The sequence below is a fragment of the Antechinus flavipes genome, chromosome 1, assembly GCF_016432865.1.
Source record: "Antechinus flavipes isolate AdamAnt ecotype Samford, QLD, Australia chromosome 1, AdamAnt_v2, whole genome shotgun sequence".
NCBI classification, from domain to species: domain Eukaryota; kingdom Metazoa; phylum Chordata; class Mammalia; order Dasyuromorphia; family Dasyuridae; genus Antechinus; species Antechinus flavipes.
Window position 1 is genome coordinate 650,368,675 of NC_067398.1, and position 23,578 is coordinate 650,392,252.

The 23,578-nt window shown below is 40.7% G+C and overlaps 1 protein-coding gene across 11 annotated transcripts in view; it reads left to right on the plus strand.

The window, feature by feature from the left end:
* SCRIB (scribble planar cell polarity protein) overlaps positions 1 to 2,246 on the plus strand; it is a 63,863-nt gene extending 61,617 nt beyond the window's left edge. For all 11 annotated transcript variants that reach the window (XM_051971380.1, XM_051971384.1, XM_051971385.1 and 8 more), the window contains one exon: positions 4 to 2,246. In XM_051971380.1, the coding sequence (XP_051827340.1) occupies positions 4 to 183 (180 nt within the window). In that variant the 3' untranslated portion in view covers positions 184 to 2,246. The remainder of the gene's footprint in view (positions 1 to 3) is intronic.
* Positions 2,247 to 23,578: the final 21,332 nt, after the last annotated feature.

The following is a 23,578-nucleotide window of genomic DNA, read 5'->3' on the forward strand; positions in this document are numbered from 1 at the left end:
AAGTCCTTGTCTGAAAAGAAGTTTGACTACCGGGAATTTGCTGCTCTTCCTTCTTCCAGGCCTGTGTATGACATCCAGGTACCAGCAGACTTGTGTGTTGTCCCCTCTCTGAATATGCTTTTGTCTGTCCCTCCTATTCCCATCCATTGCTTTTTTATTGTTCCTCCCCAAGGAAACTCCTAGTTGTCCCATCCCTTTGCTCTGCCCTCATGTTCCTGTCCCTGTTCCCCATAACATAAGCCTCTTGCCACAATAGCTGTCTGAGAAAGTTAGAGGCTGTTCCATCCCAGCTCCCGCGACCCAGTGTGCCACCCGGGCTTCCTTCCAGGCCCCTAGAAAATGGAATATCATCTATGGGGTTCTCTTCTTCCCTGAGGCAGCACCTGGTAGGGGTTGGGGAAAATTGAGAAGGTTTCTGTTTTTAAACATAAGGAAACAAATTCTCTCCTCTCTACTTCCCTACCCCCATCCCTTAGATTGGAGATGGGCAATAAATGTAAGAAAAGTACAAAAATTTTCACAAAAAACTGCTTTCTAGAATGAATGTGCATATGATTTGTAAGCCTTTAGTTTTTTAATAACTAGATCCTATGCCTTGACTTTTGGCTTTAAGTCCATTTTGCTCCTATTTGAGCCTGGAATTCAGGGCACACATTCTAGAAGAGAGGCAGACTCATGCCCTACCTGTCCTCTCACTCTCTTTCCAGGGCAATCTTACCTACTTGGGTCCTTTGTGGGATTGTTTCACTTTGTTGGCTTTGTATCCCCATGCCTAGCATAGTTAGCTTTTCTAGGTTCAACTTTTACTTGAGCAAGAATCTTCTCTGTAGAACCCCAGACAAGTGGTCATCCAGACTTTTTTCAAGCATCTTATATGACAGAGAACTTGTCACCCAGTTCACTTTGGGATGGGTCTAGTGGTTAGAAGAATTTGCTTCCTTTTATTGAACCAATGTCTCTCTTCCTCTAATTTTTACCTAGTGATCTTGTTTCTCCCCATAAATCTAATCTCTCCAATACTTAAAAGCTCTATAAATTCCTGAAAATGGCTGTCATCTATCCATTTTCTCCTTCCTCTCCCCATCCCAACAAGGCTACTCAGTTTCTTCTATGTCATCCAACATAGTTTTGAGTTTCTGTTCCACACAACATCCTTCCTAAAATGTGGCTCCCACAGCTCCAGATGTGATTTGTAGGACATAGACAAGTACTTGGTGTTCTCACCTGCCTCGTTCTGGATATTCTGCTTCTGTCTTAAGGCTTTGTAATATTGCAAAATGAGACAGGATTTGAAATCAGGTCTGTCTGCTTATAGTTTGAAGAATCAATCTGCTTTCCCCTTTTTGAATATTTAGTTATCTTCAAATTTGAGAAAATTTAAAGCTACACAATTCTGCCATGGATGTAGTCATTCACTAGGACCTAGTGGCTTGAACTTGAGAGCGACTAGGTGTTTTTCTTGTCTCTACATTAAAACTAATCATTTCATTCTCCTGATAGAGAAGAAACAGCAAAAGCAAAATTGGGCCACCTGCCTTTTTTTGTCATCTGTGATATATTCAAAAATATTAGTTTGCCGTTTCCTTCTCCAGATCATTTTAAATGATGAGGAAGCTGAAGCAGACAGGATTAAGTGACTTGACCTGGTCATGCAGCTAGTAAGTTTCTGAGGCTAGATTCAGATTCAGGAAGATAAGTCCAAGCTTGGTGCTCTTTGCACTGTACCACCTAGCAGCATGGATTCATGCTCAGTTCTGTTTTCTGTATATCCTTTTTAAAAATATATAATTGGTTGATAACTTTCACAGAAACTGTAGTCCTTTACAGTGTGGAGGCTACTTTAGGTCTTCAGAAGTACTGTCCAGTCAAAATATAGATTCTAACTCTGCTGAGGAGCCAGAGGACTTTGAAAATGGTTCTGGTAACAGATTTAAATTTGTTATCTGTGGACTGGTCTTAGCTGAGTGTAGAGCCACTCAGTAGCAGCAAGGTAACTAGCTATTTGGCTAGCTCCTTGGTCATCCCCTGCTCGTGCCATGCTGCCAGTGGTAGCATGGTAGAAAGGGGAGAGAAGTTGGTAAGAATCAGAATTGTCAGGACAAAAAACTGTGGGGACTTAGTAAGATGTTTGATATTACTAAAGTAACTAAACTGTACCCATATACAATTTTTTGCTATAATTTAAATTAAAAGGCAAAAATGTTGCAGCTAAAAGGAAGGGTAGCTCAGAGGTTCTCATTATAAACTTTCTTCCTATGCTCAAGGCAAATCTAGTGGACATTCCCTACAATATACACAGACATCAAAAATAAAAACTCTATGCAGTTTTTTTATGCCTCCATTTTTGTCCAGGGTTTGACTTTCCTCTCTCGAGGATGGAAGTTAGAATTGTGTCATTGGTATGTAATTTATTACCAATGTCAAATAGCATAGAAAATAAGAAAGGCACTGAAACAACATATTAGGTTGTGATGGGGATTGCAGCCAGAATCAACTCTTTTTCTTTTCCCCATCCTTCTAACTAGTCTGAGAGCCATCCTAAACAAAGTAGTTATACATATAAGCAAATGACAATACTAATTTAGCTTAACCGTATAATGTATGCTTTACATGCAATTGCTGTTGATAATATGCTAATTATTACATTTCTGAGTTTTGTACTTTTTCACTGGTTATAATTACTTATAATTACTTTAATTATCACCAGTGGGGGGAAATGCACAACTAGCAACAATATCAACAGGTCTACAATTCATGCATAAGCTTAGTGTATGTACAAACAGCAAACAATATTTATGTAAGTATACATGTATGTGTATATATACACACAGAGAGCTATAGATACATAGATACCTATAACATTTATAATACGTGCATGACACTAACAAGAAAGTAACTCAGAAATGTTATAATTACCTCATATATCAACATGCAGTTGCAGATAAGTATACATTACATGGGCAATCTAAATTAATATTTTGATCAGCTTATTTGGATGAACATCGCTATTTTTCCTATAACATCCTAACTTAAACTGGTCACAGTTCAAATGGCTCACGCCTCTTAACCACTGTCCTTTCAGTATCTAGGTCCAGTTTCCCTGATGGTATGGGTGGACCGTTATTATCCTCAGAGCAGTAAGCTTGCATTTGTTGAGGACCAAGGCTGACTATCCACACTTCCAAGCTTTAAGAATTATCTTTGTGTTCTAAGAGCCTCTACAGCAGGATTCAGCCTTCTTCTCTCCACTGCCAGAACTGAAGTTCCCTCCGTCTGAGCAAGGTAGTTAAACATCACCTTCTCAGTTTCTAAGCTAAGCTATTAAGCTATTAGCTAGGTGGTACAGCGGACAGAAGGCAAGACCTGGAGTCAAGAAGACCCAAGTTCAATCCAACCTCAGATACTTCTAGCTGGGTGACCCTAGGCACTTATTTTCGTATACCTCGGTTTTCTCAATTGATGAGTGGGGACAATAACAACCCTGGGGTTGTTGTGAGGAGCAAATGAGATAATACTTGTAAAGCATTTAGCTTTACAAACGGGAACTGTACACGTATGTGTCTATTTTCTTTTTATCCAGCTCAGCCTTTCTATAGTATAGTTTCTTTTCCTTACAGTTTATTTGGTTGCCTATTTTTTTAATCACCTTCATCACTTCATCTCTTTCTCCCTCCTAAATTACTCAAATTGATGAGGTTCGGCGCAGGGTAGAGTTGTGGGAACCCCTTCTGGTCGGTGCAGATCCTTTGTAAAAGAATTTGCAAACCCGAAAAGTTAGACCGGCAAAAAGAGGTTTATTGGCATTGAAAAGTCGGCCTTTGCTAGATTTCCTTTGTGGCAAGGTCCCAACAGAGAGAGAGAATGTTCCTAGCAGAGAAATCTGGACAGAGAGATAAAGAAGGGTGTGGTCCTGCTAGGGAAATGGAAGCTGGCACCGAGAAGAGAATGCCTTCTCAGAGGGCAGGGTCCTAGCAAACTGCTTGGCCCTCTGCAAGGAGTGAGCTTAAGGGAACCTGTTACATGAGTATCTTGGTGGGGGGCTGGGATAGCCTGAGCTGATCGGACCAGGATTTCTCAACTGAATGAAAATTTAGAATTTCAAAAAGATCAATGGGAGTTGATTTGCCCTTGAAGAGTGTTGCTTCTCTCATCCTGGGAGGATGGGCCCTCTCTCTAGACACCTTGGAGCCTGATCTCTGATCTCTGAAGGGGACACAATTTAATTTTAAAGGGAATACAGTTTCAATAAAGGGAACATAATTTCAGAGTGATAATCTTAAATAGAGCACAACTTCAGTAAAGGGAACAGTTTCCCTCCCATTTCAAAATCATTAACTGAATGACTTTTGTAACAAATAAGTATAGTCAAGCAAAATAAATATGTGATGAGATCGGGGGTCAGTTAGGTGGGGTTGACCGAGAAAGCCTGAATTACTTTTAAGATTACTTTCTGCGATAAGTAGGGAAGGGCATCAATGGGGATCAGCCCAACCTTACAATCCCACCCCTGTGGAAGTCTTGGGTGACCCCACTTTACTGTATCCAATAGAAAACCAAATTATGAGGTCAAACTCCTGAGATTAAATTTCCCCTATAAATCTGTCTATGGCCTATGCCATCTTTACTGAATCCCTTTTGTGTTAGCTTGTGCGGGGTTATGCTTTGGGGTATCTTTCTTCCTATCTTTGCCCCCATCCCCCTTGTCTCATGGTGTCTTTCTCCTTGTTATAACTTACTCTTTTAGGGTGCTGAATCTCTTTTAGGATTTAGCCTGCCAGTCAATGGCATATTGCTACTTCCTGACTTATTCTTTCTTCTGGTTAATTGTGAAACTGGGGAACTTGTCTTTTCCGTTGCTAACTATATTCTCTCCCAAATCTATTTCATATTTACCACTCCTGATGTCTATTTTACCCCCTCATTTTGTCTGTAACCTCTAATATTAAATAAATGTGCTTTTTGACAGAGAGAAAGGCCATTGTGAATTCATCACATAACCAAACCTCAGCATTTGGTGCCTACAAAAGACTTATCACATGGACCATTTCCAAGTTTCTGCACCCTGAATCCTCTGTCTCCTCTGAAGACTTGGTTCTTCCTTTCATTGAACAGAGTTCTTAAATCTTTGAAAATTGTTTGACTTTACTGTGTTGTTATCATATAAAATTGTTCTGGTTCTTCTCATTTCGTTCTGCATTAGTTCACATAAATCGTCCCAGGTTTCTACAAATCCTTCTGTTTCATTTCTTAAAAATTCAATATTTCATTACATGCACATGCTACAATTTGTTCAGACATTTCCTGACTGAATGGTTGTTTCTAGTTCTTTGCTACAACAAAAAATGCTCCTGCTGCGATGTGTTTGTATGTGTATATATTTTTTTCTTTTTCTTTTTCCTCTTTCAAGTCTTTAGAATATAAACCTGGGAGCCTCCCCCATCCCAACTTCCCTTCTTTATGGTTTTTGTTTCCCCTGTGACTATTCCCTCCCTTATACCACTCTCTTTCTTAACCCCTCATTGATCCAGTTTCTCATTTGAGTTTAATGTAAACACAATTCTCAAAGTGTGGTAAGGGGAAGGGGAGGGTTGGAGGGAATAGCTTTACTTCCCCCAAAGTTGAAAGTCTGTAGAGGCTAAAAGACCAAGACTTTGAAAGGTAAAGGAGGAGGCTTTCAGATGCAAAATAGAGAAGGCTTGAATGCCTAATTGCATATGAAAAGGCCAGTCCAGCAATGAATTGCCTTGGGGTATGGACTCAATTCTTACCTTTGTCCCTAGCCACTCATCTATATAAGATTCACAAAGGAGCTTGGGAGGCAAAAATGACCAAACCAAATCTAATCACTAAGGCAACTTTAAGTGGTACCAGAGAACGGTCTTTGGAGCCAAGAAGAATTTGTCTTGAGGACAGGCAAGGCTGCTTCCATCTCCTGCTTGGAAATGAGGAACAACTTTAGAGTTCAAGGGATGAAAGGGAAACAGCTTCTGCCCGTCCTAAACAAAGGCCGGCGGCCATAGCCCAAAGAGCTCTCTAGCGCTCTCCATCTAAAGAACCTGCAGCGCCTCCCAACCAGCCAGGGGCTCCGAGAGGAAGAATGCAGCTGCACATGGAAGAGCAAGCTCGGGAGAGCGAAGAGGTGCTGCCCCCAGGAAGAGCCCAGAGCTAAGCACTGGGCCAGCCTGAGGGCAGGACAGCCTGCCCTGGAACAGCGGCCTGCCGGGCCCTATCCAGCACCATCAGCCACTGGCCTCGGAGTCTGCTCAACCTTTGTCCGGCCGGTCTAGCCTCTGGAGGCAGGAAAGGGGCCAGCACAGCCATCGAGTGACCCGCCTGACCCTGCTCTGAGGGATGAGTCCACTCAGCTGAGACACTGGATCCTGCAGAGCCAGCCCCGCCGAGCAGCAGAGGGATGGCAAACTTTGTAAAGATGCTTGGGGAAAGAAGAGCCCGCAGTGTGTCAGCCTTGTCCGTTGCCATGGACATGCAGCCTCTCTATCAAATACGCCAAATACGGGAATTCAACCTTCCCTGGTGAAGTGAAAATAAAGGCACCAGAAATGAAGTGATAATGTTGTTGAAGTTGGGAAGGGGGACCCCTAAATTTGGGGTCACAGACCGGTGTCATAAAGAGTCTGAAAAGACTTTGCAGTTCCGAAGCCCTTTCCTAGTCAAAGGGCAACGTTTTATTGTAATTGTAACGCCATTACAAGCCAGCTAAGTTCCAAAAGAAATCAGCAAGGAAAAGACCTTTTTATCCAGCTTTCTATCATTGACAAAATAAAGAATAAGAAAATAGAACAGAATGTGAAACATAAGAAAAACAACAGATCTGGGGAACAAATTAAGAATAATTGTACTGTCTGAAAACTGGGACCAAAAAAAAAAGAACCTTGACACTATAATGCAAGAAATAATCCAAGAAAATTGTCCTGGAGTAATACTGTTGAGGTCTAGCTTTGGGATACCTAAATGAAATTAGGGTTAAGGTCTAGTGGCAGGTTTGGGGTACAGATTCGGTGCAAGGGGTCTAGTAGCGGCGCTAGTTCCCAATAAAAGCATTTATTGGTCCGGAGAGCTAGATTGATAAAAGAGATTTATTATTGGGTAAGGAAAGTTAAAGTGTTATGCCACAGTTTTCTTTAACTGTCCTGACTCAGTTTCCCTGTCTCAGTTACCTTAACTGTTCTGTCTCTGACCCAGTAAAACTAAGGATTATTCGCTCTTGGGTTATGAATTAGCAAGATAAAAGAGTAGATCTTCTGACTCTTTTAGGGATTTACAATATTCCTTTAGAATATTCCAAGATCAACCCATGATATCTTTACTTCTTTGTCTCTGGAATTTTTAGGTTTTATGGCTTCCCCTCCCTGATAAAAAAACTTTCCCTCCCTTTCTCTTCTTTGTCTCCAAAAAGGTATTTAAGAAGTTGGGGTTCTTCCATTCATTGCTGGAGAATGGCGTCTGGCAGCTGTATGCTGGACGCTGGATTCTTTGGGTCCTCCAGCCCTGGGACCAATGTGGATTCCTTGGTCCCAGTATACTTATCTCTGTCTGACTGGATAATCTGAGACGAGAGTCCTGTCCAGTCAATCTTACTCTCCCATTAATAAAATATTAAAAACTCTCTAATCTCTCTCCTGCCTCTCTCCTCCTAATCTTTCTCCGGCATTACAATTTGGAGGTCCTGCCGAGATAATAGAAACTGAGAACTGGATTAGAGATTAGAGATCTCTCGGTCTCCACCTAGGCCTGAGGGGGGCTCAGGACCTGGGTCTGTTCCTTGAGAAAAGACCAGCACTCTGGCTACCCCAGAGCCTCCTAGGAAAAGGAAGTGGTTCTTCAGCCCCAGTCTGGCCTACAGTGGACAACGAAATCGATTCGGCATTTGGGAGAGTAAGTCTGTCTGGGTACCTTTTGCGGTACCATCTGGTTCTGGTTCTGGTTCTGGTCTGTTCTGTTGCTAGCAACCTGTGGTCTCAGAATAAATACCGACGGGTTTAAAAATTCTGAGACGGGTATTTTCTGGGACGCTGGAGAATATCCTCTGGGTATGTTTGCTTAATGTTGTAACTGTGTAGTCTGTGTGATATATGTTCTATGTTCTGTGTGGTTTGTCTGTTATGTTGTTGGTTGGAAAACAACATTGCAACTGTGCATAGTAAATTGGAGCTCCATGTTTGTTTGTGTGTGTCTGTGTTAAAAGTTAAAATAAGCTTGTAAGAGATAAGGATTCAGCCTCTGTGTTGCAGGCTTAGAAAATATCAAGAAGTTTGAAAAATCTTTCTCTCTCTCTCTCTCTGTCTCTGGCTGACTGCAGCAGCCTGTGAGAAAAAGGGAGAAAAGGGAAAGGAAGAAAAAAAGGAAAAAAAAAATAGATTGGAATGGATTTGAAAGTTCGGAAAGTTATAACATATATAGAAGAGCAGGTGCTAACATTTAAAAGAAAGACATTTGAATGGAATATCTAGGCATTCTCTGTGAAGGCAGAGTAAAGCACTAAATGGGCTTCCTTGGAAATTCACAGAAGCCCCTTTGGATTCTGGAATGGGAAAAGGGAATTCAAGGTGAAACATACCTCTCTCTGGGGGTGGAGGTCCTGGAAAAAGCCCCTAGTCTGTTTGCTGATTTAAGAGCTTTAAGTTTTAAGAACAATGATTAAGGAAAATTTGCTAGTGATTTTAAACTTTTTTTAAGGAAAAGCCTACTAGAGTAAAGAGCAATAAAATTCAAGCTTACCCTGGCCTGGGCAATAAAAAGCTCTGGAGATAAGATGCTAACAGCTGTTAGAAGAAATGTGGTAGAAGAAAAACTTTTAAAGACAGCTGCATTAGTTTGATTCAGTTTGTTACCTTTTGAAATATATTGAGTTATTTGTTAACATAAGTTATACTTTAAATCCAGCTCTGCTGGACACATGTGAGTTTTTTGGAGGTTTGGGTTATTCACTATAGGGTGAATCTTAGGTTTTTGAAGGGAAAAGGAAAGAGGAATGCAGGTGATTTAGGAAGGACTGATTTGTAAGGGAAATTAAAGGTTCGCATGGTGTTAGGAAGGTGAAAGAAAGACTTTTGGGAGTAGGTGAAGAGGTGGGGGAAGGAGTCACCCACCCCCACTGCCTTCTGCTACTTTACCAAAGGAGCATCTGGGAAGGAAAGTTCTTTAAGGAGATTGTTTAAGTATGTAGTCAGGGGGAAAGAGAAAGTTGGAAATGGGTGGATTTGGGAAGAAACCTGATCTTGGGAAACTAATGGGCTAAATCTTGAAAAGGATCCCCATGTAGGAAATTGAGTGGGGAACCCGAGGGAAGTTTTTTCCTAGGGGTCAGGAGTGGGGGAAGGGTGGCCACGTGGAATCCTCTCCTCCCCTCTCCTCTCTAAGTATGTTCCTGTCGCTTTTTTTTCTTATCTGATTGCGGCAGTGCAGCAAAGTGTGATTTTTAAGGACATACTTACTTTTAGGTTAAATTGATTGAATACTTGGTTTTTTTTTTGATAAAAGTTTTCTTGGTTGAGGAATATGGTCATAAATGTGATCCATACTTTGGTACGAATATTTCTAAGAGTTTAATTGCTATGTTAAAAAAAGCCTTCTTGAATTCTTTTATGTGGAATTGGGTGTTTTGTATAAGTTTAAATTGATTGTATTGGGTCATCCTGAGGTTATTTAAAGGGCCTCTGAACATAATAGTTGTTTTTCTTTGTCCTTTTGAAAATGTTTGTTATAGACAATATGCAATTTGGGATATTTTTCTATGTATTGGGTATTTTAAAAGCAAACTAATTTGTATGTATAATGTTCACTCATGTAACATCTACCTAGATATGATAATTGTTCTAAGTTGTGAACTTACTGAGGCGAAATTTCTTTCTGTTATTACTGTAAGGTTATGGTAACTCTTTAAGATTTATCAGAAATTTGATTAATGACATTTGTTATTGGAGGTAAAAGTTTTGGGGCTTAGAGTTAATTAGTTAATGCTATTTGGGAGTTTTAAAGCTCCACCCTGTGACAGTTACTGGGACAATTGATTGATAAGCTGTTAAAACTCAACTGCTTATGTTATGTTATAGTTATGTTCTTGAATTTTTCCTTCTGTAACTGATCTCTCTGATCAGAGCAATGGTCAATAGAAACTGTTAATGCAATTCAGTTATGTTATGCCTTGCTATTTTCAGTCTGGTTATATGTAATCATTGTATCCTAAATGCTTGGGCAACTATTTCGCCTGGTCATCTGTCTGTTACTGGATATTTGTGTTTTGTTTCTTTAAGGTTTCTACATGATAAGTGGACAATTAACAGGGGTCTGTAAGACTGCAGCCATTTGCTTGGCCTGTAAAGCAAACTCGTCTCGTCACATAGGAAACTGCTGGCCAATCCATTTTTGGCCTCCTCATGTTTTGCAACTGTCTGATGAACTGAGTCTTTCTATCTGAGACTAATCCAATCTTTATGTGTTAGATTTGTGTTTTTGTTCTAGATTTTGGTCAAATTACAGATATTGGTTTGCTTCTGGAACCTGGATCAGCTTTGATCAGCTTTGATTGTCAGCATGACGCACCCACTCTGCAAGGAATGAGAGACTCCTATCACTTCACAGCCTGAAGCAGCAGTTTTAAAATGAGACCATGGATTGGATCCTGCATCGAGTGTACTTTGGACTGATATGAGGGACTTTGGGAATGGTTGATGACTGACTGTTAAACCTTGCCTGGATCATTTATTACTGTGTGTTTAAGATTTGGGATGGGATTTGTTAAAACTGTAATTATTGCTGTTATGTTTGAGGGCTTTTTAGGCCTTTTTAGGAAATGCTACTGTATTAGTCTGTTATGTATAGGGATTTTGATTTGCTCTTGGGATTTATATGGGGAATGGTCATTTGATAATTCCTTTCTGGGAGAAAAAAAAAAGGGGGGGTAGAGATAGAACATTAGGGAACCTGGTATATTTTTTTCAAAATACCTGAAAGAATGGGAACCCCTAGCTCCTATTCACTTTGCCTTAGGCATTTCTGCCCCACCCACTATCTCACGAGTTCAGATTGAATTTGGATGCTTTAGTTTTAGAATCCCTTATTTTGTTAAAAGTGCCCTGGCAGACTCAGTTTTTGGGATTATTTTTTTTAGAAAAGTTTTAGAAATCAGACACCTGTCGTGACACTGGCAGTCTCTCTGATCTGTTTTTCCATTCCTGTAACCCCAGTTCATTAAGTATTTCAGCATTTCAAAGGACCTTGAAGTTTGGCATGAGGCACCTAAAAAGTTTGGAGTTTGCCTGCCTTGATGGTCTAACTGCATAATCTGCTCAGAAATCTGTATTCTAGTAGCAGCCCTGCCTGTTTCTCTGGGTGGGGACGGGTGGAGCTACTACAAGCCTCATCCTTCCCCCATGGAGAGGGCTGCCTCTCTGAATGGGCCTTGGACCCAGCTGCTTTGTAAGCAGAGACTGAGTTAAGTGCACAAATGACCACAGACCTCACTGTCCATCTCAAACTGGATTCTCTGGCTGAGGTGGTGCTCCAGAACTGTAGAGGGCCTGACATGCTTGCAACAAGGGAGCCTTTGTACAGCTGTTAACTCTGGGGTTATCAGGGAGAGACTTGCTCTTGCCATATGAGTCCTTACATTTTTTCTAGTTTTATTTTTGGCTCATTTGCTTTACATAAGGTGGGACAAAGACCTCCTGGGTATCTAGAGGAAGGTGCTAAGACTCAAAGGTTTGAATATTTAGGAGAGAAAGAGTGTGGAATGTTATGCCACAGTTTTCTTTAACTGTCCTGACTCAGTTTCCCTGTCTCAGTTACCTTAACTGTTCTGTCTCTGACCCAGTAAAACTAAGGATTATTCGCTCTTGGGTTATGAATTAGCAAGATAAAAGAGTAGATCTCCTGACTCTTTTAGGGATTTACAATATTCCTTTAGAATATTCCAAGATCAACCCATGATATCTTTACTTCTTTGTCTCTGGAATTTTTAGGTTTTATGGCTTCCCCTCCCTGATAAAAAAACTTTCCCTCCCTTTCTCTTCTTTGTCTCCAAAAAGGTATTTAAGAAGTTGGGGTTCTTCCATTCATTGCTGGAGAATGGCGTCTGGCAGCTGTATGCTGGACGCTGGATTCTTTGGGTCCTCCAGCCCTGGGACCAATGTGGATTCCTTGGTCCCAGTATACTTATCTCTGTCTGACTGGATAATCTGAGACGAGAGTCCTGTCCAGTCAATCTTACTCTCCCATTAATAAAATATTAAAAACTCTCTAATCTCTCTCCTGCCTCAGTTTCTCCGGCATTACAAAAGTATAGGTGAAGGGAGAGATAAGGAGGGCACTGCACAGAGGGTCCAGTGGACAGAGGGTCCTCACATGGTAGCCATGTTTGGAATCTCTGCAAAGAGGGGTTCCCAGCGTGGCCTTTTTATAATAGGAGACTTAGCTCGAGGGGCTTTCGGGTGTAGCCCCAAAGTTGGCTCATATCCGGTGGGGCTGGGAACAGGTCAGATCTTCTATTGGAATTCAAAGGGACCAAGATTTGTGAGTTAAAGGGCAATTTACATTATTAACTAGGAGAGGGTGGGAATCTAGAAAGGAATCTTTCCTGCATCATTCCCCCCTCAAGCAGTTGGAACTTAAATTCATTTAAGGAAAAAGAAATAGGGCAAAGTCTCTTATTGAGACAGAATTGAAGATTTTCTCCTTCCAGGATTTTCCAAGTTCAGGGATCCCCTCTTCATCCCCCTCCTCAAGCAGTCACCTCCAAAGGCATGTGGGAAAAGGGGCGCCGATCTCCTCTTAACTGCTTCGAGCTGGCAAGGGTCCTAGAGATTTGGGGGTTCATGCCAGGAGGTGAGGCATGAGGTGTGGGGTTTGGGGATGGCAGTAGGGCATCTAAGGGGTGTGTGTCCCAGTCAGTCATTCCCAGTCAGTTGTCCCATGTTCTCCAGGCTGAAAGGCGGTTGAGAGTCCAAAGGTTGAAGCCCAGATCTCGGGAGCAGGTTAAAACCGGGGATGTCATCCATGGTGGAGATGGAGACAGCAGGAGATGCATCAGGTCCCTTCTGTGGGCTGCCTGTAAAAATGCTGATGGCCCATCTAGCAAGGATTAGTAGGAGAAAATGCTGGGAGCAAAAGATTATTTGTCTATAGTAAAAAGTAATAAGTAGCCTCGAGTTTAGCCCTTTCACTCTTAATTTCCAGGAAAGCTAATTTCTCCTGGTGTTGGTTCAGGGTGTAGACTAAGAAGTCAGGGGAAAACTGGAGGACTATCTATCTAATCAAGATAAGAATGCAATTTAAGCTCTTAGAAATCTTTTAACTATGCTGCCTTTCTTTTAAAAGGAGTTGGTTCCTCAATAAGCCAAGATCCTGAGCCTTCCCCCGACTTTCCCCACTCTTATGGGGGAGGGGTGGAAGGGGTCAGAGGGAGTGCAAAGTATCTCAGCACTGCCCACCCAGCTTACGGGCCCCTGAGGTGTTGGGACTGTCCTGGGATAAAAAGGGAAACAGGGCCAGACCCCAATTCCCTACCGGAGAGTAGGACTGGGGGCCAATTCAGCCCCTGTGGTGTGACGCAGTTTCTCCGTTGTTCCTCCTGCTCGAACTCAGGACAGAGACTGGGGTCTCCTCGGACAGTTTCCAGGGCACCTTCGGGCCTAAGTCTGGGAGAGATTTGTATTAAACGGCGCTTCCGCTCCAAAATGTTTTTCAGGAGGCAGAAGTTGCCCTGAGAAATGAGCTCAGTGTCTCAGGTTAGAGTTAAAGGGAAACCAACAGCTGTTAGCAGCAGAGTGGAAGAAACATTGAGGTTTAGGACCCCGAAAAAGTTGAGGTGGTGGGAGAGTCCTAGGTTTCACTAGGCTGAATCTTTCAGCTTTAAAAGAGACAAGAGTGCTGGGTGTGTTTTGGCTCGCAGCTTTTGCCTGAGGGCATAAGTGTTAATCAGTCCCAGGATTAGAAAGAAAAAAAACTTTAAAGGATGTACTTGTCCAGAGAGATTGGGAATTCAGCTAATCTATTCAGAGTTCTGGTGTTGAGAATGAGGCATTTTTCTCAAGGCCAGAGTTTGTCTCTGCATTAAGAGGCAGCTTAAAATCTCCATAGGGATGGGGTGTGGACAGGTAAAAACTTTTATTCTTCCAAATCCTTGCAGCCTCCCTAGTATCCCTTAGAGATAGAGCCGACAAAAGAAGGCCTTTTGTCAATCCGCAGCAATTTCTAAAGAATTGTGCCAGAGCTCAGAGCTCCCAACGACGACCCAAGCCCGACCCGAGGGCTTTGGGTGTCCACTGCAAGATAAGGAAGGAAGAAAAGTCTTTTACCTTGTCCAGAGTTAAGAAAGCTAATTCATGGCAAAACCCGAAAACTTTCACATTCTATAACGTAACCTTCCTAGACGTCTCTAGAAGGTGTCACAAAGGGCCCTCGCAGAGGACCGTTTGCCAAAAAAACCAGGATTTCGACCTCACAGCGTTCTATGAGCGACAAATGCCCCCAAGACTGCAGGAGTCTCCCAGCGAGCTCAAATTAGCCCGGGCATTTGAGCCGCCCCTGTTATAGAAGCATGACATGGTGGGTTTGCCTCAGTGGAAACCTAAGAGGGCCACCAACATTGAGGGCAAGGTAGCAAAGGAGAGATGTGGTAGGAGTGGGTGTGTTCTCCTTTCAATAGCTCCTCTTTAACACTAGACAGTATGCATATTCTATAGCCCTGGGCTCCTTGAGCAGCAAGTCAGGGGCCTAGCCCTGCCTTCCATCAACATACAGTGTAAAAGGCCGGTCATCTTTCTCAAAAGGCAAGGTGGGAGTGGCCCCAAGTACTTGGGCGAAGTAAACCTTTAGATAAAGAAACTCTAGCCCCAGGAAGTGAAAAGGTTAGCAGCAACCATAGTGTGGCCACAAATTAAAATAGCTACTTAAGGCAGTTTTACTTCTGGTCTATGCAGTCACACCTGAACTCAAAACTCCCAGCAAATATTAGCTGCAGTCCCAAAGGATTTTATCTTCTACATCAGTTATCATTAATCAAGGACTTCAGATGAATCTAGTTCTCAAGAATCACAGTAAAGGGTTTACAGCTTATACAGCTATCTTTCTTATATAAGTAGACAGTTTTAAATTTAACATTACACAGATCTTGAAGTTCACAAGTAATTGAACCAAATTTCATAAAACTTATAATTACCCAACAGAGATGACAAATTTTAAGGCATAACTCAGTTACAAATTACCCAATACCTCTATAAAACACACCATCTAAGTAGGAAGGTAAACTATCCCATCTTAGTCCCTCAGCATCTCAAAGAATGGGGGAGGGAAAACAGGGAACAACTCTAGAGAACATAGAAAAGCACAAGGGAAAGACAGACTTCTTTCCTAAAGGTATTCACCGAATTCTTAAATGGCTTCAGTTTCTCTCATTAACTCATTTCTTGCTGCAGTCAAGGAATGAGGGGAGAAAGGAAATAAAAAGCCATCTTCCAAAGAATTTAATTTGCCTTGACCTGAAATTTTATTCCCCAGCCATCATTCCAAAGGTCTTTCTTGAAGCTGCAACCTGGCCAGGGTTGGAGCCCAGGAAAAAAAACCTTTGTTGGCAGGGACATAGAATGCCAATCCAGAAAAGAATAGAACCGAGTGTGCTAAGAGCCTGGTCCTGCTATCTAAAAAACAGAAGCCTTTTCACCTGAAATGGAAGTAGGGTGAGACGGAACACAGATATTCTCCCCACCACCTTTAGAGATAGAGTGAGACCAAAGAAAGAATGCAGATTCTTCCCAGAAGAATACTGCCTGAACAGCTCAAAACCCAGATTGGTTCTGAGTGCCCCGAAAAGGTTGAGGTCCAGTTTGATCGCCAAATTATCTAGCTTCCGGTGTTCGTTTCGTCAGGGAACCAAATGTTGAGGTCTAGCTTTGGGGTACCTAAATGAAATTAGGGTTAAGGTCTAGTGGCAGGTTTGGGGTACAGGCCGAATCTGTACCCCAAACCTGCCACTAGACCTTAACCCTAATTTCATTTAGGTATCCCAAAGCTAGACCTCAACAATACAACACGAGAGGAAAGTAGAAATAGAAAAAAAAAAACCTAGCAAACACCACCTCAAAGAGATCCTTTATGAAATATAGGAAAATTACCAAATTTTGAAACTCTCAAATTGTACAGGGCTTATTAATGGCCATAGTAAAAGACCGCAAGTATTGAAACTGTATTTATGGGCAATCAAAACAACTAGGCCTGCAGACAAAATACCGTATTCAGCAAAATTATCCATAATATTGAATGAAAAAAAAAAGGACATATGTGACTATATATATATGTATATTCACACATAAATATATCCTTGCTTAATTTTAGCCTCCTTGGGGGATGTGAAGGGATGAAAGGGAAAAATAAAAAGTTTTTAAAAGTGTGCAGCAGAAAAGAAAAGAACCTACAGGGATGTAAAGAAAAAATGGATCTCTTAAATATAATGTCCCTTACTTTTATATATCCTTTCTTGAACTGGTAATTTATTCTTATATATTTTGAATCCTCCCTAATATTCTGCTGGGCACATGACTGTTTTGTTTTGTTTTTCCTTTTCTATTTTTGTTGTTGTTGTTGTTGTTGTTGTTGTTGTTGTTGTGTTATGCCACAGTTCTCTTTAACTGTCCTGACTCAGTTTCCCTGTCTCAGTTACCTTAACTGTTCTGTCTCTGACCCAGTAAAACTAAGGATTATTCGCTCTCGGGTTATAAATTAGCAAGATAAAAGAGTAGATCTCCTGACTCTTTTAGGGATTTACAATATCCCTTAAAATATTCCAAGATAACCCATGACATCTTTACTTCTGACTCTGGAATTTTTAGGTTTTATGGCTTCCCCTCCCTGATAAAAAAACTTTCCCTCCCTTTCTCTTCTTTGTCTCCAACAAGGTATTTAAGAAGTTGGGGTTCCTCCATTCATTGCTGGAGAATGGCGTCTGGCAGCTGTATGCTGGACCTCGATTCTTTAGGTCCTCCAGCCCTGGGACCAATATGGATTCCTTGGTCCCAGTATACTTATCTCTGTCTGACTGGATAATCTGAGACGAGAGTCCTGTCCAGTCAATCTTACTCTCCCATTAATAAAATATTAAAAACTCTCTAATCTCTCTCCTGCCTCAGTTTCTCCGGCATTACAGTTGTTGTTGTTGTTGTTGAGGCAATTGGGATTAAGTGATTTGCCCAGGGTCACACAGCCAGGAAGTGTTTTGTCTGAGACCAGATTTGAACTTAGGTCCTGACTTCAGGGCTGATGCTCTATCCATTGTTCCACCTAGCTGCCCCTTTTCTGTTTTTTTTTTTTTTAATAAATAAAAATTTTTAAAAATTGTCTTGGATTTGTATTGCTGAGAGTAGTTAAGTCATTCACAATTGATCACTGAACAGTGCTGCCATTACTATGTGTAAAAGATTTTTTCTAACCACCTTAATTTGCTCAAGTTGCCACACCCAGACAGACCTGAGGATCAAAAGCAGGAGATAAACCGAGCCTTCCTTAATCCAGGTACATCAGAACTCCCTTACAGTTTCTTTTCTGTTATGGGCCAGAACTCTTGAACTTGAAACAAGGATGCTTACAAGGTGCTAACTCAGTGGAATTGATGAGCCAAAGATTATCTAGTTTAGCATGGTGATTAATAAAAAGAAACTCATGAGCTGCCAAAAAAGGATTTCAATTTGTTATTTTAATATCCCTAGTGATGTGTGTGATGTGTGTAATAAGAATGCTTCAAACCTGAAAAAAACTTTACAAATTTCCCCTTATAACTTGTTCTGTAAAATGGGTAACTGTATGACTTCTATGTGGATAGGGAAATACAAGTTTTGGGAATGAATTCCTTTAAAATTCTTATAAGAGTAACTATATAACTATATTTAAATTACATATATATGTATGTATATACATATACATACATATGTACATATCTCCCTCTCTCCCCCTTCTTTAATCTATCCTGAATACAAAGAGACAATTTAATGTATATATTCTAAAGAACAATAATTTGGCATTAGGAAAAAGGGAACATTCTATATATTTATTCTTAAAATTCTGATCTCAACAAACATCAAATAAAATGGGAATTTCCATATATATAGCAGAATAGAAAAGAAAGAAGGTTGCATATGAAACTGTAGAACTCTATTATATACAGCTTACTTTTCTTTTACAATACAGAAATTTAAATAGTCATACAACTGTCAAAACTGTTCTACTTGTTCATGACAGTTTCTGGGCTTCCTTCTGTTCTTGTCTGTGTAAATTTTAAAAAGATGTTTGCTGATCCTCTTACCCGACCCTACCTCTCCTTTTTGGCTATTTTATGTCACCTTGTCCATATCAGAAAAAAAGAAAAACCAAGTCAAACAAAAAAAAAAAAAAATATCCCTACATTGGCTATATCTGAAAATGCATTTCTTATTCTGTATCTTAATGCATCATTTTTTTTGTGTCAGGAAGTAGGTAGCATGTTTCATCATCAGTTATTTCAAATCATAGTTAGTCATTGCATTGAGTTAGTGTTCTTAAGTCTTTCAAAGGTATTAGGTTTATATATATAATTGTTGCTATACGTCACTCTGAATCAGTTTAGTTCCTTTGAGACTGCCCCTTTTGCTTATATTTAAGAGTGCAATAATTTCTCACTATATTTGTAGTTAGGGTCTGGGATCATGCTCATTTGGCAAGCCTTCTTCTGGGAAGTACCTGATGACCCTGAATGAAAGAGTTAGGACTCTCCTCTTCAGATATTATTTCTAGTTGACTTGCCTTGTGAAGAAGATGAGCTTTTCAATTGGCTAATGGTGCAAGAATTGAAAGTGTGTTGGGAAGGCATTCTCCTTTCCTGTTTGGTTTCACAGGAACAAAGACACATTCTCTAGGCCTCTTGGGTTGGGGAAAGGCCTTGGATCCTTCCCACTCAGGACCAAGATAAGGCCTATGAACTTGGGCCACTGTCCTTTGCCTCTGTGCTTGTTCTATTTGATGGAAATATTCATAATTATGATGTTTTTAAGCTCTGAAAAGTTGGAATGGGAGGAGCTTCCAAGTAGTCCAGGACCTCCTGGAGTCTGTGCTGGAGTTTGTGGCCAGCTAAGCCCAGTTTAATTGTGTAGCTATGGAGGATGATTAGGACTCAGCCCAAGAGAAGACTGACCACTGCCATCAGAATGCCTGGGTCTGAAGAGCAAGGGAGTGACCCTGTCCATTAACTATGCTGAACTTGGAAGTGAACCTGTTGGGATGAAGAGCTTGTAGCCTGTAGCTGAACCATTTGCTCCAGGGACTAAGAAAATATAAAGGATAGTGGAATGCTTTCTTCTGTTCTTGCTACATCTTCTCAGTTAATTTCCCTTTGAAAAAGCTAATTCATGATAATTAAATGATTGGATGATAGGTTGGTTGCTGTCCTTTGTTCTTGAAGAGCACCAAAATGACATCACTCTATTAGAGTTGAGTCACAGAGTGCTGGACTGGCTCATCAGACCAACACGAGCTCGGGATGCTCTGCCACAAGTTGGACACAAAGAATCCCCATAGAGGGGCAGCTAGGTGGCGCAGTGGATAGAGCACCAGCCCTGAAGTCAGGAGGACCCGAGTTCAAATCTGGTCTCAGACACTGTCTAGCTGTGTGACCCTGGGCAAGTCACTTAACCCCAATTGCCTCAGCCAAAAAAAAAAGAATCCCCATGCACATTTTGGGGGACTCTCTAGCTTTGCATATCTCCCATTTCTTCTGAGCTAATCCAATGCTGGTTTGCTCATAAAGCCCGGCACCTTCTCTGATGAGGGCATGCCATGCTGGGGGTCTTGTGCCAGTGTCTCCATGTCCTATAACCGATTCTTAAGTTCTTGAGGATCCTCGTATAACTTTTTCTGACCACCTTGTGAGCACTTGCCCTGTGGGCAAAAGATTATAAAATAATCTTTTTGGCAAGTGTACATTTGGCGTTTGAACAATGTGGCCAGGCTAATGGAGTTGTGCCCTCTGAAGAAGAGTTAAAATGCTTGACTGTTTCGTTCCAGAAAGGACCTCAGTGTCCGGTACCTCGTCCCGCCAGTGATCTTCAGAATCTCCCTAAGACAATTCAGATGGAAGCCGTTCAGTTTTCCTGGCCTGGCGTTGGCAGACTGTCCAGGTTTCACAGGCACACAACAATGAGGTCTCCGGCTCTGGAGAGCTTCGGGTTGGTGGTCAGTCTGATACTTCTGCTGTCCCACACCTTCCTTCAGAGCCTCCCAAACACTGAACTAGCTCTGGCAGTGTGGGTGTTAATCTCTTTATCAATGTGGACATCCCTGGAAAATATACTGCCAAGGGAAGGGCCTTCAGAACTTTGCCATTTACTGTAACTGATGGTTCCACATACGGATGGGGTGGTGCAGGCTGAGGGAGGACCTGTGTTTTCTTGCTGTTAATTGTTAGACCAAAATTAGCACAAGCAGCAGAGAGTTGATCCATACTTTGTTGCCTCTCTGCTTTGGAGGCTGCATTGAGTGCACAATCATCTGTCAACAAAAAATCATGTACTAATACCGTAGTTCTGGCTTGTAGTCCAAGTTAAAGAATTCCCTATTAGTGTGATAGATGACTTTGATTCCATGTTTGTCTTCATTGAAGGCATTTGACAACATGGCTGAAAATATCATGCTATGTGGTATATGGCAATTAAAAGATACTGGGATGTTAATCCCTGGAAGAGATTGATGTTGTAAGAAAGATATTATAATTGACAATTGATATAAGGGAGTTCACTGGAACAGGGGCTTGAGTTCATCACATTAGGGACAGACTATTCAGTTAGATCTAGTCCTGGAAGTTACAGAATTAATTCTCCTGAAGCATACTGAAGCAACATTTCCTCAGTTCTGTTTGATCTCAGATTAAGGTAAAAAAAAGTTTTGGATAAACCTATATTTGTACTTTCAAGGTACATATTCAAGGGATATAACTGTTGGTCCATGGTCTAACCAAAGGGAGGTGGGCAAAGCAAGCAAGATGAGAAACAAGCAATGGGAAGATGAATCAAGGTGGTCTTGCCCTTATCTTCACACATCATTCACATACACACAGTTTTCCCAGAAATCTATATTTATCCCAAACTGATTTCACGTTGATGTATTGCTATATCTATATTCCACTAGGGATGACTAATAATTCCCATACACGAGGACTATATGTTCATCTGTATCACAGTGAGATCATAAATCAATTCCGCCAAATTAATAGTCTCAAGAAGTTCTACCTCACATAGGGAAGTTCATACCAAGCAGGCATCAATGGAAATAATAATTATGAAATGAAGTATTAACTCCACAAGATATTTATAGAAAAGTGATAGAGGCTCTTTTAAAAGCAGGAATAGATTTCTTATAACTAGCAAAAATAGTTTACTATCTCTAAGATTGTGATGAGGTTCATGTTCAGTGTCACAAGGTATCTTGAAAGAATTTGTAAGTTCAGACTGCCTCCAAGTCAAAGGGGTAAATTTTATTATAATGCCATAAGGCAGGCTTAGGATCCTTAGGGGAATCAGCAGCTCACTAGAGAGCAAATAGAGCTTTTTATGGTGAAAAACTGGGGGATATGTTTTTCAGAATGTAACAGAATCAAATTGCAATCACCCTATTTGATACTGCATCTATATTAGCTTAATTCTTCTGTTTATTATTTGCCAACATCTTGTCTGTGCAGTGATCTAGACATTCTAATCTTACAAGATAGCCAGTCATCCTGACTTTGCAACATAGCCTGGGTTATAAGTTCCTAAATCTACTCCTAGATCCCGTCAACTTCTCTCAAACAAATTGGACTCAAAATCATTTGAAATTGAGAATAGAAGTATTACTTTCTAGAGCTATTTCCAGCTGGGAGTGGGCATAGAGCTGTTCCAGCCTTATGGGTCACACTCCTCCAAGCTTAAGGACCTAGCAGCTGTCAAAGCAGTGTTCAGTGGGTGCCGAGTCTCAGGATAAGAAATAGGATGGTATCCAATGTTGGCCATCCTTTGGATCTCTTGAAGCCTAGAGGAAACAAATCTAGTGAACTCCAAATCAAATAGCAAACATAAATAAAATGAGATTTTCCATTGAGGTGATACAAGATAACTCATAAATTACTACTCTTCACCAACATAATTGTCCATACTAAAATCTTATTCCTTAATGACTACACATTTTAGACTGAAAATAGCAAGATCTTACATACTTATATTGTGCTCATGTTTTATACTGACCATTTAAATTACAGAAGTTTTCTATATGAGGAAAAAGAAGGGACATGATTACAACAGCATCAATCTGATCCTTTAGGCCAGGCTTTTAGGCTTAAGCACAGGGCAGGATAAAACATCCTTAGCTCTGTTTGATTTCTGGTAAGAGTCATGGTTGACAACCAGTCATTAAGTAACAATTCCATCTCATAGCTAGTCTCAGCCCACTCAAGGGGGAAACCTTCCTGATGAAAGGAACATAATGGAAAATTGAGCCAGAAAGATCCCACTTTAAGTTTAAGCCAAAGATTGTCTTCCCAGCTCTTGCCCAAATACAGACCTCCTTCCACCTATAACAGTTCAGGATCACATCCTTCTGAGTAGCTTGTGGCATTTCTTTTGAATGGTGGAATACTGACTTGATGATCCATCAGACAATTGTATCTGAATTCAAAACTCAAAAAAAATATCAGATACAATCCCAAGAGATTTTGTCTAAAATAGAAGCTTCCCTAATTACAGCCTAGGGCTAGAAACAATGATTTTTACTTTCATAAAATTTCAATAAGCAATAAAAGTTTACCAGGACTCACAAACATAAGAGATTTTACTTAACATCTTTCACTTGTTTTTCTTTTATTCTTCTCCTCAAGTTTAAACTTATCCTGGTGTAAAGATTAATCACTAGAAATCATTTCTATATTATAAACAAACTTTCAGATTCTCAGTAAAGCCATTTTGTTTGAGAACTATATAATCAAAACAAGTTCTTTTCCCAGGACTGATGACCTTGACCACAATGGTGGCTTCAAAAAACCTGGTAAACATAAGGAGAATCGATGGAGATCCCAGAGAAGGAGCTGAGCCTGCTGCTCCTGTCTGCCTGTCCCATTGATCTTTAGGGGTGCTGTGGATTGTGCTCTTTCATTGCCCCCCTCCCTTGTCCCCCACATATAAACATCCTGTGAAGGGGAGAGAGGGAAGATATATTAACCCTGCTGCACACCCTCATAGTGGTGAACTGTTCTGATTTCTAGAACCAATCCAGATAAAACTGATTTCCTCCTTTTCAATAGCCAATTTTAAATTTTAATATTATTACAATAATGCCAAATAATTAGTTAACACTCAAAATTTACATAAGTGATAGCCAAATATTGTAGATGTAACTTTCTCTTAATTACAAGCAAAGATAGAAATGCCCAGTTTTCTAAATTGCATTTACAAAACATTATAAAACAAGATTAGTAATGTTTGATAAAATAATAACAGGTTTTAACAAAATTTCCAGCTTCGTTTAATTGTTTAGTTCATACTTTAAAAACATTCAGGTTTACTGGATGACAAGT